Genomic DNA, 14250 nt, shown 5'->3' with positions numbered 1-14250 from the left:
GATCCCTGCCCACAATAGCACAGACACTGCCCCCACCCACCATCTGCTCCCACGCAGACCTCTGCGCCCCAGAATGTATGGCTAACGAACACCATTATGGGGGCGATTACGGGGCGCGCAGGGGAGCCTCTCCCGGCAGAGCTTGCTAAGCTGATGTTTGTCTGCCATCTCAGCGTATGAAGCAGGTTTTTATTTGTTTGTTTTGTTTGTTTGATTTTAAGGGTAAAGTCTTGCAAGCTGTGAAAAGAAGAGGAAGGAAATGTGTTTAAATAAGATATCCCCAAACAAACAGAGGCAGATGCACATTTTTAAAGAGCTGCCCAATCCTGTTGTGCACAGCCGGGGTGCCCCTTTAGTTGGGCGGGCCCACCACCTAGCTAAGCACCAGCTTTCTCAGAGGAAGAGAGAAGTCAGTTTACGGAGACCGCTTAAGATCCAAACGTTGTTGTTGTTAGGTACCACGCGGCAGTTTCAACTCAGAGTGACCCCAGGTTGAAGAGGAAACACTTCCCCTTGGGTTTTCTTGGCTGTCACCTTCTTGAATGCAGGCTCCCAGGCCTTTCTCCCACAGGGCTGTAGGTGGATTCCAACTGCTCCCTGAACCCCTGGCAACCTCTCCACCCCCTGGCCAGGGCTCCTCAATCAGCATGTTAGGATTTAGCAACCCCATGCATAATCCACTATGTCACTGGGATAAGAAGCATTAATGTACAACTTTTCAACGCATATCCTGTTATATTACCAAAAAGCTTTCATTATGACAATATGAGGAAATGGTGAATTTAAAAGAGTTTTAGTCTTAAACCTCTTTTCCCAGCAATGATTCAGGATTGCTTTTGGTTCACTGGATTTAAAATCCTCAAAGGAAATTTGGGGAGAGTGTATGGTATGTATATACAATTAACAAACCATTTGCCATTTCACATGTTTAAGATGTAACATTAACTGCAATCATCATGCTCTGTAACCATGACTACTATCTGTTTCCAGAGTGTTCTGTCACCTGGAAAAAGGATTTTTAACTACATCTGCTCATGGTGTCCTGCTTAGCAGGGTTACTTATCAGGTAGGGTATCTATCGGTTGGTTCACTTAATCAATTATTGCCTTTTCAGTTGGAAATATTTATGAGTATACATAGGGTTACTTTCACCATTAAAATTAACTTGCTAAATTTGAATTTGCTTTCTGCTCCGGCTGCTTTCTGACAGTACTCGTCAATGTGGAGACACAGGGTTGCTACGAGTCAATCTGACCCGATGGCTTGAAGGTTGAGGGGAAGGGCTGGCTTCCAAGGGCCTCTCCTTCCACATCCAACGGGAAGACTTCCAGGACCCAGAGGTCAGAACCTCTGTATGTGCTGGGAGAAGAGACAACGTGGTCATGCTGAAGGGGCTATTTTACATCACTTTCAAGTGAACTGCTGTATCTTGAAGGAGTGTGTCATCTTTGGAAATAGCCAGATAAGAAGACTTCTTCTGTTTCTTATCTCTTAAGGAAGTTTGCTCTAGAACTAAAGAGCGACTCGATATGAGATGCAAACGGATAACTCATAAAGTTTTGCTGCAAAGTTATGGGTGTATGGAAAGGAACCTAAGGGGGCAAACTGCCACTTTCACACTTCTAGAAGAATCTGGATTTCATGTAGGGCCGTCAACGCTGTTTTTTGTTTTCTCATTTCCTAGCTGTGGACAGCCAGCGCATGAGTCCTCCCAGCCCACCAGCCCAACAAAAAGACCCTATTTGCTTGTTCAGTTCGGGGCTAATGCAGCAATAGGCTCCCACTCTTCCCGCAGGTTCTCAGTGAAACTGCAGCGTGAGAGCCTGAGGTGTTGGCTTACACCACTATTGTCTGCTGCTGAAGAAATCATTGTTTCGAGCCCCTCGCTCTTGATAAAAATCTTACTAGACCCGATTAATTCCCTGTGGAGGAAAACCGTCAACAAGGTGTCCCCTGTTTTCAACCAGGGCAAAAAGCAAAGCGGCCCTGCCCCAATTGTATTAATTGTCTGACCTTTCCTCCCAGGTCTGCGTAATAGAGGGTGGAATTGCGAATTGGTTAGTTTCCCCTTCCACCCACACTCAGCAGAAACCTCAGCATTCACTGCATATAAAATCCATCTTCATGAAAAGAAACAAAATGCTCCTCCACTGAACCTAATATCTCCCTTCTTTCTGTTAATGAACGAAACAAAGCAATAACAAGGACGACCCAAACCTCCTCATGAATCACACCTCAGGTCGGAAGCAAGAATGCGCCCTTTGTTGGCCTGGATTAATTCAGAATTGAATGTCCCACTGACTCACCTTCAGTGAAAATGATCCCATGAAAACAGAAAAAGGGCCACTTTTTCTCGATACCACCCTCGACGAGAGGGCAGAATCCCAAGGGCTCTATTTGTCAGATAAACACACTAAATTGGACAGGGAAGGCACATTTCAGCCCAACAGTGGGGCCCAGCTGTCACTTGCGAATTAGCACATCCCACTCCTAGGCTCTCCAATAAAATTCCGAAATGCCCATTTCAGTGCTGAGCATTTAGTACGATGCAGCGCGTTTCCCTGTGGAAGGGCTTGCCTGCCTTGTAAACTGAAGTTGGTAGGAGCGGGCATGCTTCACAGCTACGTCAGGTGTGCTGTGTTCCTTTTCTGCAGTGAACAGGATAACTGTCAGATAAAGCACTGTGGGTGAGGGCAGAACGGAGGCGATTGCAATGCTCAGGATTTATGGTAGGGCTGTAACATACCTCAACCGAAGCACAACGCGAGCATCACTGACAAGCAAACAAAAAAGCTACCAGCCTGGCAGCAAGGTTTAGTCTCCTACAATCTATTGCAGGGAGCGAGGCCCAGGCAGCGAGCACCTGTATTCCCACGGGACAAGGTGGGCTCTGTCCATGGGGGTGCTCATCACAGCAGTGGCCCACAGACAGTCTCAGGACTGGATCCAAGTCGCTTGTAACTAGGGAGGCCTAAAGTTTCATGTGGTAGTTCCCTTAAAAACAAATGCCATGGCTTCAAACTGATCTCCATGACAGCCCCGCAGTCACCGGCCCGCATGTCAGTGTCCCCTTGGTAGGGGCAGGCTTACAGGCAGCCGCTGGAAACTGCCTTAGCGTGTTGCTGTGCTTGCGGTAGGGCCTTCCCCAGCAAGGACACAGAAAGAAATGTCCTGAATCACTCTCCCAGGAGTCGGGTAAGAATTCTATTCAAACTCTAACAACTTCTGCTGCTACGAAATAGCCCTACAGGGAGATGGAAGGAGGAATGTTCATCTTCGATCTTCCTAGAAAGAAGGGAACCACCCTGGGGACAGCTTCAATAGGTGCTGGTGACATTAAGCCATCCCACTGTCTACTCCAAGTCCTCAAAGACATGGAATTATTTCTTGATACAGCCTAGAGCTATAATTAGCCTCCAGTCTACACAGTGGCAGTCAGGCTTCCTCTCCATTTAACTTCCAACAAAAGGTTTGGATCCTCTTATTGTCTTCTTACAAAAACAAACCCCAAGCACTCTAAAGTCATTTTAAGAAAGACCAGCAAGGGAAAGCGCACTCCAGGGAAAGCCAGGACTTCTCCAATCTTCCCCTCAGACCACCCAGGAAACCAGGGGCCACCCTGCCCCGGACTCCTCCATTAGCAACATTCATAGCTGGGGGGACCCAGCCCCAGTGCCTCCTTCAAGCTTGTCTGGGGGCACTGAGGTGAGTGGTCAGCCACCACCAACACACAGCAGCCAGGGACAGAAGACAAAAGAACCCCAGGCAGCCAGCGTGTGGGGAGGAGGGCAGAAGAAACCAACAAATACAGATTCCAAACTCCTTAGAAGAAATTCCTGACAGACTCCCAGTGACAGCCCACACTGCCCAGGTGAGGCCTCCATGATCTCCCCTTCTCTAGAATGCGCATCACCGGGTGGCACCCAGGAGAGTTAGATGCTTCCGTGAAAGGGACAGGCATCCTAACGTGACAGATATTTGCCCCTGGGACATGCTAAATTGCTGAAGTTCCTACAGAAACTGTCAAGGAAGCAGAACCGCGATCCTGATCCAACAGGATGCACGTTAAAAAAAAGGAGACCACCAGGTTATACGCATCAGCGAGGCAGCAAGGGTGACACGATGACCACACGGAAGTGGTATTTGCCCATTCTGCTGCTACTAAGCACATCGACAATGCCACAGGCGAAGGTGGTTACGCCTCCTACCATGGGGTCAATTCTGACTCACGGCAACCCTCAACAGGGTTTTCATGGGAGCAGGGCAGCCTCCTATTTCTACTGAGAAGCAGCTGGGGGCTTTGAACCATTAACCTGGCAGTTAGCAGGCAAACAGTCACCCAGCAGTACTACCAGGGCTACCTCATATGAAATTATTAATCTTATAAAGAGATGAGTCACTACAACCTGATAAGTTCAAAACTGGTAAGTTCAAATGCCTGATTAACACTCGCGCGTACACATATACTCTCTCTCCCTCCGAAACAAAGCCCACTACATTATTTTGATGTCAGAAGGCAATTGACTGAGCCTTGGGAATATCAATAGGGTAGAAGGAGTTACCTGCTAGTCCTGAAGAGTCTCTGTATGAGGCCTACAGGCTATCAGAGTTGAGTCAGGAGGAGTGACTCAGGAGAACAGAAATGGAAACCACTGACCCCCCCCAGGCCTCGATGTGCAGCTCTCTGCGCCTGTAACCAGGAAGTCTTCTGTGCAGAGCACCAAGAGGTCACAGCTGGAGCTTTCCCGAGGAGGCACGAGAAGCTGTGTGCGCCCTGGTGAAATGGGGACCTCACAGTAGCCGTTTAGTAAGACCTGTGCAACAAGACTTTGTCCATACTCGGGTCTCAAGTACTACCTGTGTCTATACACAAAACCAAAGCCTCCTTTCTGACGCTGTAAATCTTCATGAGAGTCAATCGATCAGATCAAGGCTAGGAGAAACACATGGCCGACGATAAGGTCAGCCCCGTTCCACTTCCAGGGCATTCTCAGGTGGTGATTAGAGAGCAGAGAATGAAAACATAAGTTCATAATCTGATTTCTTATCCCCAAATAATAATGCCCGGGATATTGGGAAAATGGTTAGGGAAATGATATATTAGATTTTAAAGTATTTTCCAGACAACAAAAGCTTACCCTTTAAAGTACTGAGGCATCTTAACCATTTTTTCATAGAGAATGCACTGCACATTACCCAGGGCTATGAGCAGACCGTGTGCAATGAAAATTATACCCTGCCTGCCCTACAGCGAGATAAATATTACCAACATTGTGCTCACTGGAGTATGCAAATGACTACCCCTCTAAAATTTACTACGTAAATATGTGTGTGTGGGGTGTGTGTATGTGTGTGTGGAGAGAATGAGTTCATGTGGTTTGGGGGGTTGGGAGCTCTCTAGGTAGCTTCTCCAAGGGCTCCTGGAGGGCCCCTGACCTGGGCTGGGCCCCCAGAGGAAAAGCAGCCTCTGACTCAGCCCAGGGCGGGTGCTGTGGAAGCAGCATCTATCGGCCTCCTTGCGGCTCGTGTGTTTCCTGCAGTCGCTGCCACCCCTCCTCACTGGACCACACTGCTCCCGTGGTTCCCATTGCTCCTGTCTCCAGTTGCTTTGCTTTCTCTCCCCACGTGTCGTGTCTGCTCCTTCCCGTCCTCTGCTGTGAGGATGGGCGCCGCCTCCGTAAAACACAGCACAGACACCTTCGGATTGGCATGTCAGCCAGGCACGTCTAATGTTCATGTGATTTCTGCTCAACACTTGGGATTTTTCCAGTTATCTTTTGGGTTTGCGGCTGTTTTGGAAAGCTGGAGATAGTAGATATCTGCTCACTGGGGACAATACTGGGAATAAGCTTCCCGGAGCTTAAGAAGCTGATGTGAGAGTTTAGCAGCCATCTCCTTTTCCTCTCTCCACACACTGTACACACACACACACACACACACACACACACACACTGTACACACACACCACAGCAACCTACGATCTACAGACAACTATGCGGAAGCTGAGGAACTCTGGCCCTTTCTTAGTTGACATTAGTATCTGAGATATTTTCAGCCAGTCTTCAGCTGGGATTTGCAAGAAATATTTCGAGCGTGCTCAGCACGGCACTTTCAATCATGTTCTATAAATGGGATGCTGCTCAATGAGCCGCAAGGAGAGAATAAGGCGCTGCTACTCCCTCTTCATTACTGGTGGATTATGGCAGTGTGCAGAATGAAAGCCAGGGAGGAGGGAGGGCAGGTGATCCTCGGAGCACCCGGCACGGCGATGTGGCTGCACCAGGAGAAGCCCGGCAACTGCCCACGGCAAAGTGCCCTTGCTCAGTATCCAGCGGTGCAGAGCAAACGTCACACTTGCCTTGTCCCACCACAAAGACAGATGCAGGCTCCCAAAATGCCCTCCACACATTCTTCCATGTCTTACCTGTCCTGGATGCTGTGTTGTAAAATGTGGGGAACGGGAATAGCAGATGAGCCTTTTATACAACTAAAAATGACAGTGTCGTGGAGAGCAGAGACTTCCCCCCAAAGAGCCAGAAGGTAACTGAAAATAACTAAATTAAAAACGAAGAAGCATACGGCACGCATGGACATATCGGGTCTCTAAAAACTGAAACAGGTGAAAACATCCAGCTCGAAAGGTTGACCTTGCTATCCATACCCAAAAGGCAGGCAGTAAATGATAACATCAGCAAGTGGCTGGGCCGTCTCATTCCACAAACCCTTGGTTGTCCTGTCTCCGTGACCCAATGACAGGGGCCTCCACGTCGTGGTCAAGATGAATGTGCCCGTCCGCGTACTTACATCATTGCAGTCGCTGGCTGTGATGTGCGAAGGCCGAGCTTCCTCGTTCAGCGGCTCAATCACTGTCACCTCGTCAAACTCCTCCACTGATTCTTGAAACTCAGGAAGGGACCTTCGTCCATACCGCTTCCCACCGCGGACATATTTGGGCTGAGCTGCTGGGGAGCAGTCTGGGCAAGGAGATAAGAGTTGAGGCACATTACGCGGTGACGTCACTCCTTAGCTGACGCAGCCTCTCATACCTACCCCCAGAGAAGCCGCGGCCACGTGTTAGTTGTGTGGAAAGCGGGCATATCAGAGGGGGATTGGGTCAGACGAACAGCAGAGCAGAGCTGCTAATTCTGAGTTTCCAGCATGTGGAGCAAATGCCCAGCATCTATACATCAAGGGAGCTTCGCAATGAGAACACGAAGGAGTTGACTAAGTGCATATTTAAGATCAGGACAAAAGGGAGAGGCCCTCTTTTTCCTTGGGGTTGAAATATTGACCTCATACTAACATGGAATTCTTAAACAATGATGCTAAAATGAACACCAGATCCCACTGTAAAGTTAGTGTCCACACCCATGAGTCTGCAACACGCCCTTCTCTTATCTGAATGAGTCCTTTGTTAACCATTCCCCTTGCTGATCTGTCAGACAAGCAGGAGGATGGAACAAATAAAGCAACACAGTGGATGCCGAACAGTGAATGACAGCTAGTCTCTCATATGAAACCTGACCTTAAGATCGCATTACCAAATTAAAAGCTGGAGATGAAAACAGCAAATGAGAACCCCCGTGAGGAAAATGGGGCATCATGGGCTTCAGTGTTGTACTTTTTTTTTTTTTAAGGAGTATCCAGAAGGGATAAATCATCTCGACCTTAAAGAAGGACATCAGCTCTTTACCGTTAACACTGCTCTAGCTCACCATTCACCACCAGCACCAAAGCTGCCACCACCACCGCCGCTACCACCACCACCGCCACTGCTGCAGCCACCACCAACTACAGACTAAGCTTCATCTACAGTGGGTAGCTTTAAAGCAATAAAATAAATACTTCACTCTATTCAAGTGCCTTCGAAGAGATATTTTAGCACCATGCGCAGTACTAAGAGAATAGTACATGCTATTCAAATACAGAAGACTGGCTATGCTTAGACTTCCGTTGTCTCACCACCTACACACAGACCTATTGTCTCTGTAGAGAGCACCCAGTGTGTGCTGTTTGAACGTGACAAGCTTCACAACAGGTGTCTGAACTCAAACACGTAGATGTTTAGACAAGACATGTACACACATCCTCAAATTGAAGGCGGCTGCCTGGATGAGTAAAGGAACAAAACCCTTCCCTTGTCATCACTGAAACCATGATAGCAACAGGGACAATCCAGTTTCGGCTAACCACCCTCTCTCCTCTCTACAAGCTCGGTTTCACTCCATTCACAAATATGATCAGAAACATTCAGAAAACTTACAGGAAGGCTCAGAGTGAAGTATTTATGCTAACTATATCACTTCTAGCGATATTTAGATCCAGCCTTTAAAAAGTCCCAGCCAAGTCATTTTATTAGGTCGAGCGATTCTTTTACAGAAAGTTTTTAAGCATACAAAATTTATATTGAAAATCGCATGCATATTTGAAGGTACCTTTTATCAGAAGAGAGTGTGTCAGCTTGTGAGCATTCAGGAGCGGCTCAGACACCCGAGCTACTTGTTGGCAGCTGACACCCACCGATGCTAGTCAGATAAGAGGCAATGCAGAACCATCCTTAATTCATTATACAGGCTTACATCTTAGTGGCACACAAGATACACCTTTAGTGACTACGTGAGCCCAGAAAAGATCAAAGTTCTAAACCCCAAAAACGGAGCATGGAGTGTCACAGCATGAGAGAGTGTCGTGGCCTGTGGTAGCCAGGGCAAAGGAACCCTGTCACACAGACCTCCCACCCTTTCTCAGGGGAGGAGCGTCATAGGTTAACACAGGGGGGAGCCAGGGGCACTCGTTCTTCCTGATTTGGTTATGGCTGATGCAGCACAACTGGAGCAGATCTGAGCTCTGACAACTGAGGGAGCAGAACAGAAATGGAACAGGAAAAAGTACAGTCCACAGGCCTTGAGGGGAGACTTGGAAGGGCCTTAGTGAGCCCTCTCAGGATCACCATGCAGGAAACTGGATTACTGCCGCATGGTGGAGAGAGCACTTCACTCATAGTAGTAGGACAGGCTGCCATCTTTGAGCAGGCACCCTTGCTTCTGACTCAGCAGGTAGAGAGGCTTGGTTGCTATGCTACAAGCACACTGCCCTTGTTTTCTAAGACGGAGATTACATACCTAGCTGAGCACCATGTTTCTACTTCTGGTTATTGTTTGGGTTCACCCACATTTACAAATTAAGGTACATTCTGGCTTCACTTGATTGGCAATAACCAAACCAGGAAGAACTGGTTCGAAGTCCTGGCAAAAGGGCCTCTCTTACAAAAACCACTGTGAACGAAAGGGCCTCTCTTACAAAAACCCACCTGTGAACGAAACGGTTATCTAAATGTTTAGTACTAAATATACCACACAGTATATGGAGCAGTGATGAATTTGAAACATTGGGGTTTTTTTCTAAGCAATAGAAATTAATAGACCGTGAGCCTATAGAGATTCTGGTTTTTGGTTTACTTATTTTTGCATTGGTAGCACAGTGGATTATGTGTTGGGCTGCTAACTACAAGGTCAGCAGTTCAAACTCACCAGCTGTGCCAAAGGAGAAAGATGAGGCTGTCTGCTCCTGTAAAGAGTTACAGTCTTGGAAACCCACAGAGGCAGTTCTAGACTGTCGTACAGGGTTTTTGTTCGTTTTGTTTATTCTTCATGCACTTGGAGGATGCAGGGTTGTTATGAGTCAGATTTCACTCAATGGCAAAGAGTTTGGTTTTGGAAGGAAGTTTTTTGGGTATGTTTTAATAACCAATTTTGAGTAAACGTCATTTACATAGCATACATACATTACAAAGTCATTTTCTAGAGCAATTGATGGATACTCTTTTTGGAATAAAGGCATTAATTAGGATGCACACAGGAAGCACAGGTATTAAGGTTTCCTCATCACTGAATTGTCAAACCATCCATGTGACCAATAAGGAATCAGAATCATAATACTTTCTAAATATCTCCCACTTAGACTTTCAGGGTCACACATCCTTCTTCTACTTTAAGCATTTGCCCAAATGATAAGAGGGGGAGAAATATAGCAAAGATACACAGACCCAGAGAGGGTACCTGTGGTCAACAACCATTGTTTTGTTGTTGTTGTTGTTGTTGTTAAGCATTTGAAAACTGATTCCCATTATTTTTTCTTTGTCTCTTGGTTTTCAGGCCTGTTCCTGGGGTTATTTGGGGTGCTGATTCAGAAAATTGCATTGACAGACCGCATCATCTCTAGTTTCTTAGATAGGGACTTCTACTAGATTTTCAGCTATTAAGTTACACTTATTTATTAATTTTTCATCCTAGCTTCAAATATGAGAAGAATTCAGACCCGCAAATTACAGGATGAGACATATGAGATATTTGAAGAAGAATTAGGTGAAGCAGCCTTCCACCTGCTCTGCATCCTCCTGCCCACCTGCCCTCAACTCCCTGGACATGGACCCCAATTGCTCCTACGCTACTGCTGGCTCTGCTGTGTCTATGCTGCTCCTGCTGCCCTGCTGGCGGTGCCAAGTGTGCCCAGGGCTGCATCTGCAAAGGGGTGTCAGACAAGTGCAGCTGCTGCGCCTGACGGGAGAGAGTCTTGCCCAGATGTAAATGCTGACCTGTACAAAGCCTAAGTTTTATTTTTCACACAGTCCTAAATGTTTGCTTGGTTTCTTTTTTTCTACAAATGACTTGATGTTAATAAAATTTGATGAAGAAGAAGAATAATTACGTGTTAAATTATATATTTCAAGGAAAGTTGTCAATGAACACATGGAGGCTAGCTGGTTACACACAAGTTGCCAATCATGATGTCAGTGGTTCAAATGCATTAGTCACCCTGAAGCCTTCAGAAGACGAAACGGTTTGGCAACCCAAAGGGCTAGGAGTTCTCTGTGCTACAGGGTCACCGTGACTTAGAACCAGTGAGATGCAGTGAGTTGGTCTTTGTGGTAGGAGAGGCTTTGCAGCACACACAGAGACTACAAGCTGGATACTGCAAGACCAGAGCACGGCTTGAGCGGAAAGTAAAAAGAACATTGAAAGGGGACATATCGGGAAGGTGTGTGGGCAACTTAAAGTGATAAAAAAAGTATGACTTCATAGGAATTTTCATAAATATTTTGAAGATCTAAACTTTTCTTCTTCAAATTATGCAGCAGGCATATTTCAGAACACATTTGAAGACATAGACGTCCATGGATAATCCATGTCAAATGATTCAGAGGCGAGGTTGACTCCATGCTTCTTTATAAGAAACATTCTAACTGTTAAGAGTTTCTGTGCACAGGTGGAGACGTTGTGCCATCTTATAACCAGACTGGAAAGGCCTATTTTGAGTTTCAGAACATTTGAATTTCTATGTATTGTACCAAACTCATGACTAATCAGTCGGTTACCACTCATAGTGACCCTATAGACCAGAGCAGAACTTCTCCTGTGGGCTTCTGAGGCTGTAAATCTCTCTGAAAACAGAACAGCCTCATCTTTCTCTTGTCAAGCAGCAGGTGAGCTTGAACAGCCGACCTTGTGGCTAGCAGTAAAACACACAGCCCACTACACTATCAGGGCATTCTTGTTATTGTACAGTAACTTTTATTTCTGGCTCCCGCTTAAGAGAACCAATTGGAACTGCCTGCTGTTCAGTTCCTAATAAAGATGAAGTGAAACTTGGGAAAAATTCCAAGTTCATGGAATTTGCACTGTTCAAATATATCTTTCAATCACAGCACATCATGTGAAGGATAACCTGACCTAAATATTTAGTACAACCCAAACTACCTTAAATAAAGCCAGTGTGTACTTTCTCTACCTCAGGCTAGCTAACACCACATTAAAGTATCCTGATTATTTGGGGGGCGAGCAGAGGTGTGTGGGTATATGGGAACATGTTCTTTATCTCATAAACTAGAGCTAAGAGGGGAAAACTAGTACATTTTTGTAAGCAGCAAGTCAAATATGCCCCAAAACAAGCTGAACATCCGAGGCGCCAAAATGCATGTAGGCCAGGTAATGGCTGAGCCCAGCAGAAAGGAGCCGTGGGAGGGCTGGCGGGTTCGGAATAGGGTAAAGACGGGTGGAGGTGGAGGTGGAGGTGGAGGCATGCCGGACCCCTGCCTTATTGCCTTGGGCTGGTGGGAAGCTGCATTTTCTTTCTCCCTACTTAAGGCAGAAGAGGTCAGACACAACCTCTAAGCCATTCCTTCAGTTACCAAGGAGGGGAGATAGAGTTGAGGATGTAAAGATGCCAAGGGTGGGATGGGAGGTGGAGACAGACAAGGGTAAAGGAGGAGAGGCCGAGAGAAGATGAACCACAAAATCATCCAAGGAAAGCCTTCTGCCATTATCCACCATTGCCTTTCCTTCCCCGTGTGCTTGCTGTGTCCACAGAGGATCCTGGGACAGCAGCCCCGCCTTCCTTTGGTTCTGCACACATGGTCCTTCCTCACAACATGGTTGCTCCTGGGGCCACTGGCCGCAGGCTCAGAAAGGACTTCTCTGGAATCTCCCACAAGATCCAGATGGTCAACGCAGGCTTTTACGTCTTCTGTTGTTGCCATTCAGTGACGGGATTTTAGGTGGAGTCTCCGTATCACCACCGTCAGTCTCTGAAAGAGGCTTCTTCCGGAACATGGGGCCTTCTGGACACCAAGGAATGGGGGCGGTTTCCTGATTAACCCTGCCTTCAAGGAAGGCCGTGAGGGGAAGGTCAGCAGCCCCACTCGGTCCTCTAAGAGGGTGACCGGCCTGACTAGATGATTCTCTAAGCTGGAAAACAAGTGAATATTAGTCAACAGCAAAAGTCTTCGAGCTGAGAATGATCCTACGGTTGCTTTCCTAGCTTCTCACAGGAGGATTAGTCTGTGGTGCACTCTTGGTAAGACCTGCATCTTGAATCACTTTGGGGAAGGCGGCAGAGATCTCTTTCACAACCTGCATCCTCTTTGTTGTTCAAGGCTCAGCTCAAAATGCATTTCTTTCAAGGAACCTCTTAGCTCAGCTTTCTTCATAGAAGCCTCTCGCCTGTAACCTGAGTGCAGCGGTACCGTCGACAGCTCCCACTTTATAATGGTCATGTTACGTGTCGGGAAGAGCTACCAATGCAGACACTTTCCCAAGGAGCAGATCTCCAGGGAAAGAGCCCGGGCTTTGGAGTCACATGGACTTCAGTTCGAGCACTCAGTTCTTACCCAAATCAGGGACACAACCTCTCAAAGGCTCCTCTCCTCATTGGGGGGGGGGGGGGGGGGGAGGGCAACATTGTGTTCAGCCGCTCTGGTCTCCCACCTGGAGGTGCTGTGGAATTAGTAGCACTCTGAGGCTGGTGGCCAGAGAGGGACCCTGCACAGAGTCTCTGGTGACCAAAGCCGGGAGGCCGGGAGAATCTGACAGCACTTAGTCCCTTCACAAGTTTCCCCGACCTCCTTTTTGGGAGTAGTAAGAGCAGTGGCATGTGCTTAATGACGTTATCTAGTTCGTCATCTCAGAAACTGGAGCTGCTCCGATCTCCTTCCTGCTCCAATTTCCTCTGCTTCGTTAGTCTCCTCTCCCTTCAATGAGCATGAACGGCATACCAATCCTCAAAGAGAGTGTGCAGAAAACTGTGGAAAGTAGCTTAAAATATCACATAACTCTCAAGTAAACGCTTTCATTACCCAAAGTCTTACCAGCCTTAATTTTAAATAATACTAGTATATTTTGCACATTTTTAAAGATTGTGTCTTTGTGTGCTTAGTAAAATTGTCAGAACAGTAAGTACTCTCCCATACCAGTTTAACAGCTGCTTAGTCTTTGATTGCTCAGATACATTGTAATTTGCCTAAACAATATACTGTCAACTTTTTGTACTTGTTATGATTTTTCCCCACTATTTTAAATGACTGTCCTTATACTCACATCATTGTGCACATTCATAATTATTTGTAAATGGAGCATAAATCTGAGATTGGTGTTGGTAATGCAAGGGCAGTCTATTATTTAATGTGGCTCTTCTAGTCAAAGTCTCTAACATCTGCCAAACGACCTTTCCCTACATAGGTCTGGTAAAAAGGTGGTGGTAGACACTGATAGGAATCATCTGTGGATCATTGTCCATGAGATTCCCTGGAGTGCCATCCTGCTGTGTATAAAATGAGCCCCCTGAGAAGCAGGAGGAGGGATCTCATTACTAGCAAGAGCCGGGAATGGAGGGTGTATTCTGAGCCTGAAATTCCTGACAGCAAAGTGCTGGACCCAGAAGACAGCTGGGTGTCTTGTGATCCCCAACTCTGATGGG

At 46.8% G+C, this 14250-nt stretch overlaps 1 protein-coding gene across 1 annotated transcript in view; it reads right to left on the bottom strand.

Annotated features, from left to right (window-relative positions):
• Positions 1–14250, bottom strand: part of NIN (ninein) — a 105741-nt gene that overhangs the window by 61959 nt on the left and 29532 nt on the right. Inside the window, exon 4 of the mRNA XM_045287638.1 lies at positions 6805–6974. Coding sequence (XP_045143573.1) covers positions 6805–6974 — 170 coding nt within the window. The remainder of the gene's footprint in view (positions 1–6804; positions 6975–14250) is intronic.

This window comes from Echinops telfairi, unplaced genomic scaffold (genome assembly GCF_000313985.2).
Source record: "Echinops telfairi isolate 266 unplaced genomic scaffold, ASM31398v2 ScPeMD7_18;HRSCAF=68, whole genome shotgun sequence".
Taxonomy (NCBI): Eukaryota; Metazoa; Chordata; class Mammalia; order Afrosoricida; family Tenrecidae; genus Echinops; species Echinops telfairi.
This window is presented reverse-complemented; position numbering and strand designations above follow the sequence as displayed.